The sequence below is a fragment of the Mus caroli genome, unplaced genomic scaffold (assembly GCF_978045245.1).
Source record: "Mus caroli unplaced genomic scaffold, Mus_caroli_1 scaffold_14, whole genome shotgun sequence".
NCBI classification, from domain to species: domain Eukaryota; kingdom Metazoa; phylum Chordata; class Mammalia; order Rodentia; family Muridae; genus Mus; species Mus caroli.
Window position 1 is genome coordinate 39,962,379 of NW_028227269.1, and position 22,720 is coordinate 39,985,098.

The window sequence follows — 22,720 nt, forward strand, 5'->3', positions numbered from 1 at the left end:
CCATGCTTTTGTTATATTTATGTTTGCATTTTAGTACCTAAGAATTATTGAGGAAGCTGAAGCCCTAAGACCTATGGTCCTCCACGGAAGAGGTGCCAAAATCGATGTTTAGTCGCAGCCTGTCTGGCTAGCAGACTCTCCTTTTCTTTCCCTTCTCACATTCCTTTCCTGACTCAAAGTCAGATTCCTGAAGAGAGATTTCCAGGCTCTGTGCAATGAGATCTTTAACTGTGAAGAATTCCTTTTTCCTAATTAATCAACTGGCCCAAAGATGATTAAATTTATGAGGAATAAAACAGCACACATTCCTTTTAATATAAAAAACTTAGAGTTGTATAACATAGATTAAGCAAAAGATAGAATACTGCTCATAGTTCTTCAAATATTTAACCATCATTGGGCCTTACAACAAAAGCACTGAAATGTGTCCTTCTCACATTTATAACTAGCATGTTGAAATGATCAGCAAGCAGAGTAATGAATGATGTGCTGGCCCCTGGGAAATTACGTGTAGAGAAGACGCTAGGAATAAATGCAACAATCCAATTTATAACAAATATTGACTTTATTTTGAAAAATAAAACTCTGCATTACAAGTTTACTGATTTATTTAAGTTGGTTAGCTAGGAAGCCACGCAGGGGATAATGAAATGAGTCATTGTTTCTATTTGCCATTAGGTTCAACTGACCAATAAGAAAACTGTGTTATTTGCGCCTATGACATTTCTTAGCTCCAGTCATCATTTCAGCAGAAATGAAATTTGAATATATAAAAGTTTGATGCAGTTTTGAATATGTGGCATTATCTTTTTCTATATTATGCTAGCTCATGTGATGCCTGAAATTATAACCTTAATACTTTGACCTATGTAAAAATTTAACTCAGTACACGTCTAGATAAGTTAATATTGGGCATAATAGCATGTAGAATACTTAGGAGGAAAAAATAATAATGTCTTTTAAATTAGCATGTAAATTTACTTACTTTTTTCTATATTAAGGTTTTTCACTGGAAAGTTATTTACAAAACACTTTAATTTTTGATGTTCTTTTAAATACTTTCTAGTAAAAAGGACTTTTCACAAATAAGGTTTAAATTTCTTTTTTTTTTTTTTTTTGACCTTTGCAATCCTTTATAATAGTAAAATTATGTATCAAATAAAAATTATTAAATGACAAGATTAGATAGCCACATACTTACTGGATCAAACCATAGTTTTGGCTGCTCCAATTATTTCAGTCATTTCAGTGATCAATAATGTTCCCAGAGGCCCAATCAATTATGCCACTAGCTGTGTGGATCATTCAGGCAGCAAGGACACACTGGTTGGCTGTGTGTGGTCCATCCCAGGCTTTGTGTTTAGCTATGGCGAGAGGGAAAACATGTAAATGTCCCTTTGACCAAATATCCTTTTTCTCATGATACAGTCTTGGTCTTTTCTTACTTTTTTTTTTTTTCTTAATATTTTTATTACATATTTTCCTCAATTACATTTCCAATACTATCCCAAAAGTCCCCCATAGCCCCCCCCACTTCCCTACCCACCCATTCCCATTCTTTTGGCCCTGGCATTCCCCTATATTGGGGCATATAAAGTTTGCAAGTCCAATGGGCCTCTCTTTCCATTGATGGCCGACTAGGCCATCTTTCGATACATATGCAGCTAGAGACAAGAGCTCCAGGGTTCTGGTTAGTGCATCATGTTGTTCCAACAATAGGGTTGCAGATCCCTTTAGCTCCTTGGGTACTTTCTCTAGCTTCTCCATTGGGAGCCCTGTGATACATCCAATAGCTGACTGTGAACATCCACTCCTGTGTTTGCTAGGCCCCGGCATCTTCTCACAAGAGACAGCTATATTTGGGTCCTTTCAGCAAGATCTTACTAGTGTATGCAATGGTGTCAGCGTTTAGAAGCTGATTATGGGACGGATCCCTGGATACAGCAGTCTCTAAATGGTCCATCCTTTCATCACAGCTACGAACTTTGTCTCTGTAACTCCTTCCCTGGGTGTTTTGTTCCCAATTCTAAGAAGGTGCACAATGTCCACACTTTGGTCTTCATTCTTCTTGAGTTTCATGCGTTTATCAAATTGTATCTTATATCTTGGGTATCCTAAGTTTTGGGCTAATATCCACTTATCAATGAATACATATTGTGTGAGATCTTTTGTGATTGTGTTACTTCACTCAAGATGATGCCCTCCAGGTCCATCCATTTGGCTAGGAATTTCATAAATTCATTCTTTTTAATAGCTGAGTAGTACTCCATTGTGTAAATGCACCATAATTTCTGTATCCATTCCTCTGTTGAGGGACATCTGGGTTCTTTCCAGCTTCTGGCTATTATAAATAGGGCTGCTATGAACATAGTGGAGCATGTGTCCTTTTTACCGGTTGGGACATCTTCTGGATATATGCCCAGGAGAGGTATTGCTGGATCCTCCGGTAGTACTATGTCCAATTTTCTGAGGAACCGCCAGACTGATTTCCAGAGTGGTTGTACAAGCTTGCAATCCCACCAACAATGGAGGAGTGTTCCACTTTCTCCACATCCTCGCCAGCATCTGCTGTCACCTGAATTTTTGATCTTAGCCATTCTGACTGGTGTGAGGTGGAATCTCAGGGTTGTTTTGATTTGCATTTCCCTGATGATTAAGGATGTTGAACATTTTTTCAGGTGCTTCTCTGCCATTCGGTATTCCTCAGGTGAGAATTCTTTGTTCAGTTCTGAGCCCCATTTTTTAATGGGGTTATTTGACTTTCTGGAGTCCACCTTCTTGAGTTCTTTATAAATATTGGATATTAGTCCCTTATCTGATTTAGGATAGGTGAAGATCCTTTCCCAATCTGTTGGTGGTTTTTTTGTCTTATTGATGGTGTCTTTAGCCTTGCAGAAGCTTTGTAGTTTCATGAGGTCCCACTTGTCAATTCTCGATCTTACAGCACAAGCCATTACTGTTCGATTCAGGAATTTTTCCCCTGTGCCCATATCTTCAAGGCTTTTCCCCACTTTCTCCTCTATAAGTTTCAGTGTCTCTGGTTTTATGTGAAGTTCCTTGATCCACTTAGACTTGACCTTAGTACAAGGAGATAGGAATGGATCGATTCGCATTCTTCTACATGTTAACAACCAGTTGTGCCAGCACCATTTGTTGAAAATGCTGTCTTTCTTCCACTGGATGTTTTTAGCTCCCTTGTCGAAGATCAAGTGACCATAGGTGTGTGGATTCATTTCTGGGTCTTCAATTCTATTCCATTGGTCTATTTGTCTGTCACTATACCAGTACCATGCAGTTTTTATCACAATTGCTCTGTAGTAGAGCTTTAGGTCCGGCATGGTGATTCCACCAGAGGTTCTTTTATCCTTGAGGAGAGTTTTTGCTATCCTAGGTTTTTTGTTATTCCAGATGAATTTGCAGATTGCACTTTCTAATTCGTTGAAGAATTGATTTGGAATTTTGATGGGGATTGCATTGAATCTGTAGATTGCTTTTGGCAAGATAGCCATTTTTACAATGTTGATCCTGCCAATCCATGAGCATGGGAGATCTTTCCATCTTCTGAGATCTTCTATAATTTCTTTCTTCAGAGACTTGAAGTTTTTATTATACAGATCTTTCACTTCCTTAGTTAGAGTCACGCCAAGATATTTTATATTATTTGTGACTATTGAGAAGGGTGTTGTTTCCCTAATTTCTTTCTCAGCCTGTTTATTCTTTGTGTAGAGAAAGGCCATTGATTTGTTTGAGTTAATTTTATATCCAGCTACTTCACCGAAGCTGTTTATCAGGCTTAGGAGTTCTCTGGTGGAATTTTTAGGGTCACTTATATATACTATCATATCATCTGCAAAAAGTGATATTTTGACTTCATCTTTTCCAATTTGTATCCCTTTGATCTCCTTTTGTTGTCGAATTGCTCTGGCTAGGACTTCAAGTACAATGTTGAATAGGTATGGAGAAAGTGGACAGCCTTGTCTAGTCCCTGATTTTAGAGGGATTGCTTCAAGCTTCTGACCATTTACTTTGATGTTGGCTACTGGTTTGCTGTAGATTGCTTTTATCATGTTTAGGTATGGGCCTTGAATTCCTGATCTTTCCAAGACTTTTATCATGAATGGGTGTTGGATCTTGTCAAATGCTTTTTCCGCATCTAAGGAGATGACCATGTGGTTTTTGTCTTTGAGTTTGTTTATATACTGGATTACGTTGATGGATTTCCGTATATTGAACCATCCCTGCATCCCTGGGATGAAACCTACTTGGTCAGGATGGATGATTGTTTTGATGTGTTCTTGGATTCGGTTAGCAAGAACTTTATTGAGTATTTTTGCATCAATATTCATAAGGGATATTGGTCTGAAGTTTTCTATCTTTGTTGGGTCTTTTTGTGGTTTAGGTATCAGAGTAATTGTGGCTTCATAGAATGAGTTGGGTAGAGTACCTTCTGTTTCTATTTTGTGGAATAGTTTGTGAAGAACTGGGATTAGATCTTCTTTGAAGGTCTGATAGAACTCTGCACTAAACCCATCTGGTCCTGGGCTTTTTTTAGTTGGGAGACTATTAATGACTGCTTCTATTTCTTTGGGGGATATAGGGCTGTTTAGATCATTAACCTGATCTTGATTCAGCTTTGGTACCTGGTATCTGTCTAGGAACTTGTCCATTTCATCCAGGTTCTCCAGTTTTGTTGAGTATAGCCTTTGGTAGAAGGATCTGATGGTGTTTTGGATGTCTTCAGGATCTGTTGTTATGTCTCCTTTTTCATTTCTGATTTTGTTAATTAGGATGCTTTCCCTGTGCCCTCTAGTGAGTCTGGCTAAGGGTTTATCTATCTTGTTGATTTTCTCAAAGAACCAGCTCCTTGATTGGTTGATTCTTTGAATAGTTTTTCTTGTTTCCACTTGGTTGATTTCACCCCTGAGTTTGATTATTTCCTGCCGTCTACTCCTCTTGGGTGAATTTGCTTCCTTTTGTTCTAGTGCTTTTAGGTGTGTTGTCAAGCTGCTAATGTGTGCTCTCTCTAGTTTCCTTTTGGAGGCACTCAGAGCTATGAGTTTTCCTCTTAAAAATGCTTTCATTGCGTCCCATAAGTTTGGGTATGTTGTGGCTTCATTTTCATTGAACTCTAAAAAGTCCTTAATTTCTTTCTTTATTCCTTCCTTGACCAAGGTATCATTGAGAAGAGTGTTGTTCAGTTTCCACGTGAAGGTTGGCTTTCTATTATTTATTTTGTTATTGAAGATCAGCCTTAGTCCATGGTGATCTGATAGGATGCATGGGACAATTTCAATATTTTTATATCTGTTGAGGCCTGTTTTGTGACCAATTATGTGGTCAATTTTGGAGAAGGTACCATGAGGTGCTGAGAAGAAGGTATATCCTTTTGTTTTAGGATAGAATGTTCTGTAGATATCTGCCAGATCCATTTGATTCATAATTTCTGTTAGTTTCACTGTGTCCCTGTTTAGTTTCTGTTTCCATGATCTGTCCATTGGTGAAAGTGGTGTGTTGAAGTCTCCCACTATTATTGTATGAGGTGCAATGTGTGCTTTGAGCTTTACTAAAGTTTCTTTAATGAATGTGGCTGCCTTTGTATTTGGAGCATAGATATTCAGGATTGATAGTTCCTCTTGGAGGATTTTACCTTTGATGAGTATGAAGTGTCCCTCCCTGTCTTTTTTAATGACTTTGGATTGGAAGTCAATCTTATCAGATATTAGAATGGCTACTCCAGCTTGTTTCTTCATGCCATTTGCTTGGAAAATTGTTTTCCAGCCTTTCATTCTGAGGTAGTGTCTATCCTTTTCTCTGAGATGAGTTTCCTGTAAGCAGCAAAATGTTGGGTCTTGTTTGTGTAGCCAGTTTGTTAGTCTATGTCTTTTTATTGGGGAGTTGAGTCCATTGATATTAAGAGATATTAAGGAAAAGTAATTGTTGTTTCCTGTTATTTTTGATGTTAAAGTTGGCATTTTGTTCTTGTGGCTGTCTTCTTTTAGGTTTGTTGAGGGATTACCTTCTTGTTGTTTCTAGGGCGTGGTTCCTGTCCTTGTATTGGTGTTTTTCTGTTATTATCCTTTGAAGGGCTGGATTCGTGGAGAGATAATGTGTGAATTTGGTTTTGTTGTGGAATACTTTGGTTTCTCCATCTATGTTAATTGAGAGTTTGGCTGGGTATAGTAGCCTGGGCTGGAATTTGTGTTCTTTTAGTGTCTGTATAACATCCGTCCAGGATCTTCTGGCTTTCATAGTCTCTGGTGAAAAGTCTGGTGTAATTCTGATAGGCTTGCCTTTATATGTTACTTGGCCTTTTTCTCTTACTGCTTTTAGTATTCTATCTTTATTTAGAGCATTTGTTGCTCTGATTATTATGTGTCGGGAGGTATTTCTTTTCTGGTCCAGTCTATTTGGAGTTCTGTAGGCTTCTTGTATGTTCATGGGCATCTCTTTCTTTAGATTTGGGAAGTTTTCTTCTATAATTTTGTTGAAGATGTTTGCTGGTCCTTTGAGTTGAAAATCTTCATTCTCATCCACTCCTATTATCCGTAGGTTTGGTCTTCTCATTATGTCCTGTATTTCTTGGATGTTTTGAGTTAGGATCTTTTTTGCATTTTACATTTTCCTTGATTGTTGTGCCGATGTTCTCTATGGAATCTTCTGCACCTGAGATTCTCTCTTCCATCTCTTGTATTCTGTTGCTGATGCTCGTATCTATGGTTCCAGATTTCTTTCCTAGGGTTTCTATCTCCAGTGTTGCCTCATTTTGGGTTTTCTTTATTGTGTCTACTTCCCTTTTTAGGTCTAGTATGGTTTTGTTCATTTCCATCATCTGTTTGGATGTGTTTTCCTGTTTTTCTGTAAGGACTTCTACCTGTTTGATTATGTTATCATGTTTTTCTTTAAGGATTTGTAACTCTTTAGCAGTGTTCTCCTGCAATTCTTTAAGGGATTTTTGTGCTTCCTCTTTATTGTCTTCTGCCTTTTTATCAGTGTTCTCCTGCATTTCTTTAAGTGTGTTATTAAAGTCCTTCTTGAAGTCCTCTATCATCATCAGGAGATATGCTTTTAATTCCGTGTCTAGCTTTTCCGGTGTGTTGGGGTGCCCTGGACTGGGCGAAGTGGGGGTGCTGGGTTCTGATGATGGTGAGTGGTCTTGGTTCCTGTTAGTAAGATTATTACGTTTACCTTTCGCCATCTGGTAATCTCTGGGGTTAGTTGTTATCGTTGTCACTATTTAAAGATTGGAGCAGAAGCTGTGTTCCACTCACCAGCAGTCTCTAAATCCTGCGGCGGGGGTCGTGGGTAGCTGATGGTACCCCGGTGCTGGTCCAGCCGGAAGAGGCCTGTGGTCCTACTCAGGCCGTTTTTCTGCTTCCCTAACTAATGCAGTCTCTGGTCCCGCGTGCAATTGGATTGGAGCAGAAGCTGTGTTCCACTCTCCAGAAGTCTTAAGATCCTGTGGTGGGTGTTGTGGGTAGCTGGTGAGTGTCAGCTGACCCTGCGCCCCAGCTGCACAGGTGCTTTTCTGACCGGAAGAGGGTTGTGGCCCTATGTAGGCCGGATTTCTCTCTCCCCAACCAGAGCAGTCTCAGGTCCCGCGTGATTGGACTGGAGCAGAAGCTGTGTTCCACTCACCAGCAGTCCCAAAATCCTGCGGCGGGGGTCGTGGGTAGCTGGCGGGTGTCAGGCAACCCTGCGCTCCCGCTACCCTGGCGCTGATCCGGCCGGGTGAGGCCTGTGGCCCTACTCAGGCCGGTTTCTGCTTCCCTAACTAATGCAGTCTCAGGTCCCGCGCAATTGGATTGGAGCAGAAGCTGTGTTCCACTCACCAGCAATCCCAAAATCCTGCGGCGGGGGTCGTGGGTAGCTGGCAGGTGTCAGGCAACCCTGCGCTCCCGCTACCCTGGCGCTGATCCAGCCGGATGAGGCCTGTGGTCAAGGTTTAAATTTCATATTACCATTTTATTCTGTTCACATCAGTCAGTAATACATATCTTGATTCAGATATCCATAATGCATTTCCTTCTATGATAGCCTTAAACAATATCACCTTTTAAACATTTGTTCAGCTACCAATGCTTAATTGTTACTAATTGATTGATTGATTACTGAATTTTTTAAACATTTGTTCAGCTATCAATGCTTAATTGCTATTGATTGATTGATTACTGAATTTTATTATGGCACTTTAAGCTGTCTTTGTACTTATTACATTGATCATTTTTCTTTCTTTTACTTTAATTTTTAAAAATATTTACTTATTTTTATACTAGGTATATGTGATTTGTCTGTCTCTATGTATATGTACATTCTGTGCTCACAAAGGCTGGAAGAGAACACTGGCTCCCCTAGAAATTTAGGTATAGATGACTGAGCGTGTCTATGTGGGTTCTGAGAAACAACCCCTGGCAGTGCTTTTAACCACAGAGCTGTCTCTCTAGCTAGCCAGCCTCTTGCATTAATTTTTTGTTGGTTTTTTTTTTTTTGTTGTGCTTTATCAAAAGAACCAGATCATAGTGTTTCTTGTACCATCACCTACATTGTCTGTGTAAACTCACATAGTAGTCATTCAGTAAATGTTGACTCATATCCCCCAAAGAAAACGAACACACCTGCATTGTTCAGTGGAACCACGGTCCGAGTACGGGTTTCACCTATGACCTGGTAGGGCCTCTATAGAATCTGATACTAATAATTTGTAGTCATTTCATGGATAGCCACATGTTTATTCTCAAATTGTCTCATTTATGCTTCTATAATCTAAATTTAGAAAAAATTCATCATGGATTTTCATTATTAAAATCGTTTTTAGCTGCATTAAGAGCATTTGTGTTGCATTTGAAAGTACTTTATTATTTCTGCTACTTTAAGGTATGAGTTTGCTCTAATCACCTAGCAACAGCCTAGTATCTGTGAAGAAAATATTTCTTCTTTTCTCTAGTGAATAGACATTAAGACCTCTTCTTTGAATCTTGAGTAGTCCTGATGCACACTTCAGTGGAAAGAAAATTATGGACTATACTTTCTGTAATCTGTGCCTTGCTACTAATTAGCTAGATGCCACCACTTTATATCTCTGACCTTCACATCTTAATCTGTACAAAAGGGGGTTATTGGATCACTTCTAGGGTATTTAGACCTGTGATCCAAAGAAATGCAATCACCTGTAGCTATAGGCAGTCCAGCTTCCTTGGAATAGAGTTGCATTATTTACCTAAACTCATAGGCATTAATTTGTGTGTCACTTTTAATTCATGCAACAAGGGAAGGCATGTGAGTCCTACTGTGTCAGTAACAAAACTGCTTTTGTGACAAAGCAGACAATAAACAGAGTTTAGGGTTGGGATTGAGAATGAGTATTCAGAGTAGAAAGATGACTTGCCATGTTGTGACAGCCAAAAGTTCTTAGGAATTTTTAGAATCCTCTGATCATATGTCTTAAGAATCATAATTTAACCAGACTCATCAAAGGCTTTTAGGCTTACTTTCCTCCTTAAAACTCCTTTGTATGATAAAATATACACTATAATCTTTTGTGCTTAAAGCCAGTAGAAACTCAGGTCTCATCTTGGCATTGTGCTCTCATTTGGCCCAATATTAATATAGCTACTATGTTCTGACTTACTGCTATATTATTATTATTATTATTATCATCATCATCATCAATATTTCTACTCCGCTTATATATTTTTCTCCTAATTAGCCTTTGCATAAAACAGCATGCTAATTCTATATTCTTTTTATAATGTTTTTTATTCTCTCAACAATATATCTGACTGTAAATTCCCCTCTCTCCACTCAACTCCTCCTATCCCCCCTCTCCCAACTCACTTCTTCCTCAGATTGACTAAACCCACCCAATGTTCCCACAAGAAGAATAAGCCTCCCAGGGACATCAATCAAACATGATACAAGATAACACTAAGGCATGCTGCAAACCCTTACATCAAAGCTAGGTGAGGAATCCCAGTAGCAGGGAAGGGTCCCAAGAACAGGCAGAAATGACAGAGACCTACCCAACTCCCACCTTCCTGAGTGCCTCTCGATCACCAAACTAACAACCCTGACATATGTAGAGGACCTAACACAGACTCGTGCGTGCACTATAAGTGGCTTCAGTTTCTGTGAGCCCCCATGAGCCCTGATTAGTTGATTCTGTTGGCTGTCATGTTTGATTCTGCCACATGTCTCTGGGCTTGTGTGGACTCAGAATCCCTGTCATCCAGGCAGTGTCTGGCATGGGTAACCTCTTATGGTATGGGCCTCAAATTAGACAAGTCATTTGTTGGCCACTTCCACAACTTCTGTGCCACCATTGTCCCGCACATCTTGTAGGCAGGACTGTAGTTCAAAAGTTTCATGGCTGGGTTGGTGTCCCAGTTCTACCACTACAGATAGCCTAGTTACAGGAAATGTCTGGTTCAGGCTCCATATGCTCCAGTACTAGGGTCACTCTTGTAGAATCCTGGAAGTTTCTACTGTACTAGATTGCCACATCACCTCCTCCCAGATTCCCTTCAATTCCAATTGTCTCTCCCCATCCTTTGTCCTTCTATCCCTCCCCCAACCTGATTCATTCTATTCCCATCCCCACCTGACCTTAGACTACCTACAAGTCTTTTCTATTTCTCTTTCCCAGGAATATATCTGTGTCCCCACTAGAGCCCTTCTTTTTTTTTTTTTCTTTTATTTATTAGGTATTTTCTTCATTTACATTTCAAATGCTATCCCCAAAGCCTCCTATACACTCCCCCTACCCTGCTGCCCAACCCACCCAGTCCCACTTCCTTGGCCCTGGCATTCCCATGTACTGGGGCATATGATCTTTGCAAGACCTAGGGCCTCTCCTCCCATTGATAGCCAACTAGGCCATCCTCTGCTACATATGCAGCTAGAGACATAAGTTCTGGGGGTACTGGTTAGTTCATATTGTTGTTCCTCCTACAGGGTTGCAGACCTCTTTAGCTCCTTGGGTACTTTCTCTAGCTCCTTCATTGGAAAAGCCTCCCTCACTCTGTGTATTGTAGAATGATTGTCATTTACTTAACAGTTAATATCTACCTATAAGTGCATATACACCATGTTTGTCTTCCTGGGCCTAGGTTTTCTCACTCAGAATAATATTTTCTAGTTCCATTCATTCGCCGGCAAAATTCATGATGTCATTTTTTTAAAACTGCTAAGTAGTATTTCAATGTTTAAATGTGCCACATTTCCTTTATCTTTTCTCTGGTTGAGGAACATCTAGGTTGTTTCCAATTTCTAGCTATTATGAATAAAGCTGATATGAACATAGTTGAAAAAGTGTCCTTGTAATTGGATAGAGCATTCTTTGTGTATATCTGCCTAAAAGTGGCATATCTGGGTCTTGAAGTAAAATGATTCCCAATTTTCTGAAGAACTCCCATATTGATTCCATATTGGCTGTACAAGTTATGACAATTCTATATTCTATAAGATAGTTTCTTTTCAATAGGATATTGCTCTTTAATTACATCAGATCACTTTATTATGATTACTGATAATAGTTGATAACATCTTATTCTTTCATGCCTTTTGCTTTTTAATTAGCTAAAAATAATCAAAGACAAACATCTCTATTTTTCACTAAGTCAATTAGAAAATCTTAGCAAAATTTTATGTCAACCACATATTTCCTTTTGCATGTCAATACTATAACTAAGACAATTCTTTTTTCAAAATTAAATATTACATTTATTTACAGAAATTTCACTCCTGAATTTTTGTATCTACAAGAATATAAATATATTTCCATATAAATACATACCTATTCCTATTTGCTGTATTAGTCTGCTTTTCTGTTGTTCTTGTATAACACCATTGAAAAACAGCTTGGGGAGGAAAGGATACACTTATAAGTGACAGCCCATCATTGAGGACAGTTTGCATCTGGAAGGAATGGAGGGACAGGGGTAGAGGCAGAGTTGGCAGTGGGGCTCAAGGCAGGAACTGAAGCAGAGGCCATAGTGAATCACTGATTACAAGCTTCCCTTAAGAAAACAGAAATGCAGCGGTTTGGGTTTGAGGGAGCAGTCAGCCTCACAGGTCATCACTGCTTTGTACATGTAGAAAATTCAATAAAATGGTTTTAAAATGATGTCCCTATTGAGTTGTGAATTATTAATACAAATTACAGAGAGAAGGGGAAAGAGTACATATGCACAAGAGAAAGACCTGGAGAGAAACATTTAATAAACACTTACCTTCTCATAGCTCTAGGAATTACATAGACAGTACTTTAGTGTTCAACTGATGGAACTTCAAAGATCCAGTGACTTAAACACATTGTTTTCAAGGTCAAATAAAATAGGAGGCAATCATTCTTTATCCCCTTTATGAGGCCTAGGTAACTTGTCTTGGTAAAGCTAGTACTAAAAATGTCTCTTTTTAGACAGGTACTTAAAAATACCACACAGAACCCATTTTTGACTGTCAAAACCAGATATATTTGCAAGCTATAGATACCTACAACCTTATGGGCTGACACCTTACTTACCTGCTAAATCAGCTAAAGGATTAGCTTGTCTTTTACGCGAGTTTGGGAGCAAAAAGCTATTTAAAATTCCTTCTCTAGAGAAATGATATTAGCAGGATTGTATTTCTTTGGCAGTCCTAAAAGGAAGTAGCCCAATAATTTACCATCATATTTTTAAACCATTGTGGGTTACTAGTTTAAAGGTTGGATGCACTCTAAGAGATTAGGAGATAGAATATGTCCATGTAGCATGTTTACCAGAGTTCTCTACTTACAATATTTCTCCCAAACCTGGCCATTATCTGTATAAGATACTAGGTATTAGCATAGCAGCATTGAAATATGCAAGACACTAGAAGGTAAAACCACAAAGAGATCATTCCTTTACCTGATACTCTCTGTATATTTGACTATGTACAAACAGATAGATTATCCTTTTACATATGAGTTTTAATGTTCCCCTATAGGGAAAAAGAAGATAGGAAAAACGAGTCACCCTACCATTAAAAATAGTCATAAGCACAACACAAATGTGGAAAAAAAAAAGATGGAGGCATATCCCCAGTAATTTGAAGAGATTGATACTAATCAATAGTGAGCTTCAGAACATTCTGAATTATAAAATGAAGGAAAATAATGAACAAAGAAATTCTGGCAATAATCATCACCACTTATTGTATTCTAAATGTAATTAGAACCATACCCAGTGCTTTACTTAAAAAGCCTCAAGCTGAAGATGATACATTTAGTACGTGCTACATATGCTATGTTTAGTATATGCTACATTTGTCTGCTTAATAATCTTAGTGCTAGGTTCTTCCTCTCTTATTCTCCTCCTTTGCCTTGTGTTGCAAATGAAAAACTGGCCCTTTGAGTTTTATCAAGTTGTTTCAAATCATATCCATTTGATAGTGTCAAATAGATACACCAAACCAAGAAAAGCTGCCTCCACAGATTAAATTGAACAGTAAAGTTCCCCTCACAGTGTTTACAGTCCTTTGCTAATCTTCATCTTAACCTAGTTAATGTGGATGTTAATAGGCCCACGCTATTGTAAAGGTGGCCAACACTTGTAACTGATAAGCTTGCTTGCAAATCATAGAATTAAGGTTGGAATTTCCTTAGCCTATTCTAGAATCAGAATGCTTTCCACAGTATTATCCTACCTTTAGGGCATTATTTTTCATCAGTATTAAATCTATTTGTCATTTATTTAACAAATACTTGTTGAGCCATTTGTGCTTTAAGGATGTTCTATAAGAAAGACATATTTCCATAGGTCACATTCTAACATGGAGAGATAGACAGTAAATAAACAAATCAATGAACCCAGGTCAAAAGCTAGTGGGCATAAAAAAGAAAATATAAAGCATTGTAAATGGCTAAGAAATAAGGGGCTAAAGCACGCTTAAGTTCCTTACCTAAGATAGCCACCACAAAGTGACCTGCTGCCTTTACTGTTACATTGACGGCGCTATAATTTTCTCATAAGAATCTTGATTCTTATAGCCCCTAAAATTCAATCTGACTTGTGTATCATTCTAGCTTCTAAAAGAATATGTTTGGCCTACTATTTCATTGCTGATATAATTTTGTGTTAGATTTACTTTATCATTTTTTTAACTGAACCAATAGTTCATGTGTGTGTGGGTCTCAAAGAATCTTCACAGCCATGGGTCTTCTTGATATTATGAATGTCCAGAATACTTTACTATAATTACTGTGACAAGCCCATCCTTTTCCAAAACTTGGCCTCTTGGTGTCCAAAGAATCCTCTACCCAATAGGTAGTCATTACTAAGCAATTGAAGATCCTGTAGACTTGAGACTCATTTTGGTTCCTTCCTTGGACACTTTCCTAATTTAAAAAGAAAAAAAAAAAGTATATGTTATGACAAGTAGATAGGACAAGAAGATCCAAAGTAGGCCATTCAGACACCAGGTATAAGACTATTTCATTCTGAGGATCCTTCATTTCTTTACTCCAGTGAGATAGCCCGGAAAGCTATGAGCATATAAACCCACCACTAATCCATGGGAAACACATCTCAAGACCTAAAGCAAATGCCTGAAACCATAGGTAACATTAACCCAATGTAATATATAGTATGTTTTCTCATAAACATATACTTCTGTGATTGTTAAATGGTTATTTTGAGTGAAAGAAATTTTTAAGTATTTTCCTTCTAAGAATTTATTCTAAATTCTCAGATTAATACAGTGAACATATATTTGGATATATAAGGTGATAACACCTTTACAGCCATTAACTATAAGGTTTTTTTTTCCTCATCAATATCATTTGATGGGAGCATTAGTCATTAGACACTAGCTTACAAAGCAGTGATGTCAAGAACTAATGGAATGGTTTTAATTGAAGAACACTTCTATTGCAAAGTGTATGAGGGTAAGATGTGTTAAAATTGTTTTTGCTTTTCTCTAAAAATCTGAAAGCCTCCTTCCCTATAGTAATTAAAAACAAACAGCAACCCTTAACTTACTGTGAGGTTCTAATGGCTACAATATTGCTTCCTTGCATGGATGACTTACTGATCTAAAGCAAAGCAATTCAACACTGAAATTATCTTGAAAATTAAAAACCATCCAAGATAATGAATAGTTTCAATTTCTATAGCACCAATTTATGTGTACTTCCCCTTTTTAATGCATTCTTCTGTGCATACACAGCTTGCTAACTAACAGAGTAGCCTCCGAGTGACTGCATATCCAATAACAGTGTGCTAAGCTCAGTTTCTGAAAGCTTTGGCTCTCGGAGTGAATTTCATTCATTCTTTCACGCATTCATTCAGAAAACCTTTATTAAAAAGCTTGTTTAAGTTAGTGTTTTCCAGGGTGCTTTAGGAAATAAAGGAAATACACAGCTAAGTGCTCCCAAAATAGTAATTATTTTTGTGGGGTTTGAATGAAATTTTAACTCTGTCTTTTATTTGGTTGACTGTTTCATAATTGACTTGCCAATGCTTTGTTACTAGATATTTGGGTAAATTGCATATGGAAGTGAGGCCTATAAAAGTGTGGGTTGAGCATCCCTTATAACAAACATTTGTTTATATTTCTAGTAATTTTTAGCAATCAATTTCTTCAAATAGAAGAACTGAGACAACAGGCATGAATATTTTAGTCTCTTAAAACATTCCCAAAGTAGATTTAAAAAAAAAAGAAAGAGAGAGAGAGAGAGAGAGAGAGAGAGAGAGAGAAAGGAATTAAAACAAAAGTTTGAATCATTTCTAATGGCCACTGACAATGTGAGAAAGATTGCTCCTACCTATTTCCTTTCATGTGTTAAGAATATGAATATCTGGCTGGAGAAATGGCTCAGTGGCTATGAGTGCTGACTGCTCTTCCAGAGGTCCTCAGCTTAATTCCCAACAACACATGGTGGCTCACAACCATCTGTAATGGGATCAGACACCCTGTTCTGGTGTGTCTGAAAATAGTGATGGTATACGCATATACATAAAATAAATAAATAAACCTTTTAAAAAAGAATATGAAAATCTGCTCTATGTCATCTGTCATTGACACTTCTTCTTCAGAATTGTTCAAAAGTTGCTTTTTAAGACAAATGTAGTCCTGGTTGGTTTTCAACTAATACTGTGTCAATAGGTTCCACAAAGGTCATCAAGATTCCTTTCCTTCCTACTAATGCTGGGTTTTCAAATATTTATTCATTTGTTTGTTTATTGTTTTTATATGTGCAGGTGTTTTGTCTTCATGTACATCTGTGCAGCATTATGTGTGCCTGTCTTCTTGGAAGAAAAGACATTTACCCCAAATGAGTTTCAATGCAGTTATGCTTCCTTGTGTAACAAAGATCCTATCACACAGGGAAACTTTTTTCCAAAGTATTCTAGGCATAAACATATTGGGAAGAAAGCACCTGTTATTAAACTCCCAGAAGTCTGTTCCTGGTTGACTGAGGTCAACCTGAACCAAGTTCTCAGCATATTTCTTCCCATGGTTCATTTTAGAGTTAGACCCTCTCATCTGCCTAATAGGTGTCTATCCTTCCTGATTCTGTCTCCAAGTTGTAAAGTCCCCTTCCTGCTCTCACCTCATTGGTCTCACTGTTTCTTTGCAGAACAATTGGACACAAAAACCGGTTGGTCAAAGTCCCCCGCGGTCACATGTGGGTTGAAGGTGATCATCATGGACACAGTTTTGATAGTAATTCTTTTGGACCGGTGAGTCGAGTAAACCTTGTTTCTGGGAAAGTTGCATTTCAAAGGTGGGAGCAAGTGCTACCCAAGAGCGTGCTCTTTTCTTCCAGCGCAGGTTGGCCGGAGACTTTGTAATGGTTATGTTGGTACATTCCTTTAGGTGGTCAAAGGGTGTGTGTGTGTGTGTGTGTGTGTGTGTGTGTGTTTTAACTGACTTTCCACTTGGAAGATCTTTGTTTCCTTCACAGTAATGCTATCTACCTGTGTTTTCAGTTAATATTTAACCCATAAAAATGTAAGACAACATATAAACACCAGTTTTCTAAATCTTTTATTCAATACAGCAGTATTAGAAATCACAGTAGTAAGTGTGGGAGAGGTAGGTTTCCTTGCTTCTCTTGTGTGGTCGTGTCTCAGTCTGACAATGAAATTGATGTAAAACAGATTACCAGACAATGATACATGCACGTGTAGTATGTTTTCGGTGTCAAAGAAGCCCTCACAACGAAGCAGAGGCCTTTAAAATGGTGAAGCTTACCCGTCTTTGTATTAGTTTGCAAAAAGAAAGGTAATTTGGGGCAAGTAGATACATTATGTAGAGGCTGAAGGAAGATCAGAGTTATTTTAACAAGACTTCTGAATGTTCTCTGCTATGATTCTCTGTTGAAGAATGTTGCTTGACTTGAGCTACAGTGAGGACAGTTTTCACCTGAGAGTGTTAATCTCCTCTTTTCAAGACAGAGGGGAGTAGTGTGCCCAGCTCATGGCTGCTGTTTTTCAAGTACCCTTAGCTGAAAGTAATCCTTGTGTCAGTGGCATGCTTGAGGGTGGCACATTCTGGTACTGTTCATAAGTGACATTTTGTTAGCATTTAACTTATTGCAGAAATACAGACTTACTCTATTGCATGCTTATCCATAGAATATGTGACTACCCTGATATTTCATGGATCTTCATCACTTTGAGTGAATATAGAAATTCTCTTCTTTATGAGTCTTCACAGTAATTTATTACGAAAGTGAAGGATTTGTTAGTCAGTGGAAACTGAAGCTGATTTCTTGTTTGTCTGCTCTGTTTAAAAATTTATTTTTGGTCATTTTGTTTTCCCAAAGTTCTATTTATTATACATGTATAAGACAACACAACTATTTAGCATCCTTATACATGCTGGTATAAAAAAAATAGCCTCATAGTTTCTCAAAATTAAAAGGCTGTAGTCTCTAAAAGGGAATTTTGTACGTATATTATAAAGAGCCAGTGTTATTGCCACTAAATATATAGCCACCTGGACTCAACTTTGGTAAAATGTGTAAAAGCTGGATCTGAATAAGTAAGTGTAATCATAGGAGAAATTGTATCACAGCATTCCTATTGGTTTCTCTAGTCACACCAATGATGTTTTAAAAAAATGCCTACAGTCCATACTTGCCTTTGAATCATAATTATATAAAAAGATTATATAATCTAAGTTCTGACAAAGGGAAAAAAAGCAATGTTGGGAATCTTTTGTGCTGCTTATAATTGTCTATATTGAAGAACATAAATAACAACATGAAAGAAAGTAAATCACTTGAATATAGCTCGATCTCTTCGACCAATAAGAGTACATGTACCATGTTTTGGCCAAGTCTATATTAAAGTGATTTTGAAATGAAGTATCTATTGAATTACTTTCTACCAGGTATTTGCTAAGTAGTTCCTGATAATAAAGTCCTAAAGTTTGAGGGGTTTGTTATTTTGATCATTATTAAATTGGAGCTGGAGCAAGGTTGTTTATATAATTATTATGATTGCCTATCACTTGATTTTTCTTTGTGTTCTTACTGGAGAAAGAAAAGGAGAACTGGAAAGATTCCTCATTGGTAAACCCTTGTGATATAAGCATAGTGATCTGAATTTGATCCCACAGAACTCATATATAAGCAAGGCCTGGTGGAACGTGCCAGCCCTGAAAAGGAAGAGACAAGATAATCATTAAGACTCATTAGACAGGCAATCTATAAACTTTTGAGCTCCACTTTCAATAAGGAACTTTGGCTCAAAAATATAAGCTGGACAGAGCCTGAAGAAGACACTGAATGTCAACCACTGCCCAAACCTCACCCACACCTACACATGTACACATGCACAAACCAATGCACACATGGATATTAACATATATGCACACATAACTGTGCATTTACATACATTTTTTATAAAAGGAAGAGACAAGAATAAAGTTGTGAGCTGGATGCTGGGAACTTCCTAGTGTCTTCAGTGTGCCCTGTGAATTACATAGCTTTTATGTGTGCTCCTTTTCCTGCCTACACTTATAGCAATGCTTTGAATCACTAAACTGTTATTATAAAAACACCCATAAAAGAATAACAGATGTGGAAGTGTCCTCCTTGTCAAAAGCAAGAGAACTACATGTGAAGGATAGTCTCAATGTGTTTATTACAAGAAGAAAGCATATAGCATAAAACTTTGACAAATATGTTGCATTTATTTCTCAATACCATTTGGTTTATATCAATGTTTTAGATGAATTCTATTTGTCAGTTATAATAGACTCAATAATTAAGTAAAAACAAAATTATTTTTAAATCTACTGTTTACCCTGCACCCTTTTTTGTTGGATCGAATGTATTTATCCAAACCTACTTTTGATTTATGAGTGAAATAAAGCTATTTTCACTTAGGAAACTAGTATTGCTTTTATTTCCCAAAATTAAATGAAATGCCTTCTCTAGAATGAAAAATAAGCCATCCTTCACATCGTATACTAACCTATTTGTGTAGTTGTAAGTTTCTCAATATTTGTTTTTTTGTTGTTAGAATGTGCTCTGCAGTTCTGCTCCAATAGCATCTTTGATTGGAAAACTTCCTAGTGAGTTCCCTTCAAGTTTCAGGAAAAGAAAAATAAGCACTAAACAGTTAAGTACATTCCATATAGTCCTCATAAATCTAAGCTATAATGCTTGGATATAGAAATTTATTTTACTTGATTACTTGACTAATCTGTTATAACAGAGTATAACTATGTATCCCAAGCTGGACTTGAACCCCCAATCCTCCTGCTTTGCCTTCCAAAGAGCTGGAATTCCCGGTGCATACCTCTACATCTGGCCTGAATGTAGAGTTTTGTTTTTTTTTTGTTTTTTTTTTTTTTTTTTGGAATACCTTTTCTATTAGCCCTTGATCATGATTCATTTGAAAATTATTTCAGTTTTTAAATTCTAAAACAATAAATCTTAGTACTATACTTTTAGAAATATAGTCATGAAAATTATTACACTTTCTGATAAAACTCTCAATGGATAAGTTTGCTTACACATCAGCATATTTAAATATTATAAAAAGGACCAGTGAATTTCATGTTTTCAGATACATTCTTGATTCATTCCCCCCACCCCTTGAATTGGTTAATTCAATTCCTTGACATTGACAACTTATCTGAAGGAGTCAGACTTGTCAGGAATGCTTCCTTTGTCTATAGAATGGTCTGAAACTTTTCATCTTTATTTGCCTCCCATTCACCTTTACAGTGCATGTTACTGTTTTTCACATACTTTATGTTTTTGCATAGTAATCCACCTGGTTATAGAATCTGCTTCATTTGTTTTATTTGTAGCTAATTGATAATCAACCATAGAAGGTGTACTCAGCTGATGATAACTAGACTCTGGTTATACCCACTTAATGTTCTCCTGATGTTTCTATGCTCAAGTAAGCATTAAACTGTAAGCCATCAAAGAAGCCTCAAGAAAACAAATGTCTTATCCTGATTTTTTTTTTTTTTTGCTAATTTTATTATTTCTTGTGTATATCTTTACACGGTCATTTGCGTCTTTGATTTGTTTCACTGCAACTACACAGGAATAAAATGTGTCTGCTATTATGAGTGAAAGGTTAATAATGGCTTATTAATAAAAAGATTTTAACAAAACTGAAGCAATAGAAAAATTCTCAGCGAGAAGAGGAATTATACATAACTTCTAATCCAACATGCGTACTCAGTTTCTAGAGGAAGGCACCAAAGAAAGAAACTAGGATACTCTTGTACAGACACAGGGCACAAAGCAAACAAGGGTTATTAGTCTTCTGTATGAACTCTCAGTTCTCCAACTTTTACAGTTTTATATTTCCACATGATTAAAAAGCAAAGACCCCTTCTCTGAATTAATTGTACATAGTCATTGATAAAATGAGCATCTTCACGTAAAATAAATTTTAATAAATAACCTGAGAAAATTTATATAGAACTATAATTAAATGACATGATTTAGCCTTAGGGTAAATTTTAGGTTCATGCAAATATGCTTATAAAAAATTTTTAATTATACAATCAGTATTCATAATATTGAATGAATATAAAATAAAGAAGTGACTATATAATATTTTATTGTCTCCAGTGTTAGGCCAATATTTGATTCTTTGTATACCATTGTAATTACCCAAACTTTAATGTGGTTGAAAAATTTTATGATATTTAAAATTATAAACATATATATTGTCTCAAAGTTAGTTTAGAGCTCATTGAAAGTAGATGGCATATAAGGTCAAATTTATCTATTTATTCTAAAAATACTGTTTTACAATACCCTGACTAGATGGAAAAATATCAGATGTGCTTTAGTGTGAAAACTTTTAATTATAGATAACAGTATCACTATGGTCTTTATGTTAAATTTTTTGGATAATGAAGACAATAATAGAAAATACCTTCTTACATATGGACTCCATTTAGTGTTTCAGTTTGGATTTATAGTGTGAGAATTAACTTTGATACATTTCTTTTATAATTATGATAATTGGATAAATTCAGAGTATTTGACTATTTTATTGAAAATACGATATCAGATATAGGCTTAAGATTGCTTCAAATATTTTCTAAGCATATCTCATAATATACTCTTCTGCTCTAACAATAAAATTGGCATCCTCCCTTTGACAACTCCTACTATTAGAGGTGTTAATACATTTCCTGAAATAGCAAGTCTTTGCCAGCACCCAGAAGTAACTGTTTACTGCAAGTTTTATTTGTGCTTTGTTGATTAATGGTAGGGCACCTGTTGCTGTTTGTACATGTGCTTCATGGGTGGAATCTTTTAAGGAGTAGTTTTTAACTACTTTAAGGCAGTGAACTCTTCCACCAATTAAAATACATGCTGGACACCTCTCTTTCATTTATTATGAATGTGCATTTGGGTGCTCACGTTTGAACTGGCCTCATAAGTATTCATTCCTGTTCATGAAAACATAACTCTGACCCTTTTGATGGCCTCCATTTAGCTTATACATTTTCTACCTTTGAAGTTTTTCTAACATTTTTATCTTGCTGTAAGACATGAGCCTCTGAGATATTTTCATCTTGTGCTGCATGGTTATTTTCTTTATAAGGGAATATGTCATAATAGAAATTCTAACATCTACACAGAAATCAAAACTGAGTAGTTTAGTGTCTAAAATAAATAATTTGTTTTGACTCTATTGATCAAAAGACTTGAAAAGAAAACTTTGGTTTTAGACATTGCAAGGCAAAGGCGTTCTTTCTAAGATGTATAAACACAGTTTGATTTTTAGGTTTGTGATCACAGTGTCACCTTGTGAACAATTTGTGTGCAAGGTCCATCTAGCAGAATGGAACAATTTGGAAGCAGAAATTATTATGATATAATGTCTCTGTTTGAGAAAACAAGCTGTAAGCTATGAGGAATAAGAATACTTTCCCCCCCCCAAGTCATTTGTAAAATAGCCAATCCAAACTCTTATTTCATTGCTATGAAACTAAACAAAGCATTAGTCCACTAGAACATTTTTAGGGACAATACCTAATAGGTGGTAGTAATATTAGCAGTAAGTGAACACTAGAAATATTGATTAAGAAAAGGTTGATAGTACAAGAGAAGTGATATATACAGAAGTAAAGAAAACCACAATTGAAATTTCATAGATTCCTTTTCAAGTCATTGAAATTCAAATATGTTTTTCACTTTAGAAGCTAGAAGAGAAATAAAGTTCATATTCCTATATCATGCTAAACCTCTCATTTATGCCATGGG

At 36.7% G+C, this 22,720-nt stretch overlaps 1 protein-coding gene across 2 annotated transcripts in view; it reads left to right on the forward strand.

Annotated features, from left to right (window-relative positions):
• Immp2l (inner mitochondrial membrane peptidase subunit 2) overlaps positions 1–22,720 on the forward strand; it is a 910,609-nt gene that overhangs the window by 648,725 nt on the left and 239,164 nt on the right. The window contains exon 6 of one of the 2 annotated variants that reach the window (XM_029484782.2): positions 16,598–16,700. The exons of the other annotated variant lie outside the window; for it this stretch is intronic. Coding sequence (XP_029340642.2) covers positions 16,598–16,700 — 103 coding nt within the window. The remainder of the gene's footprint in view (positions 1–16,597; positions 16,701–22,720) is intronic. 2 annotated transcript variants of the gene reach the window in all.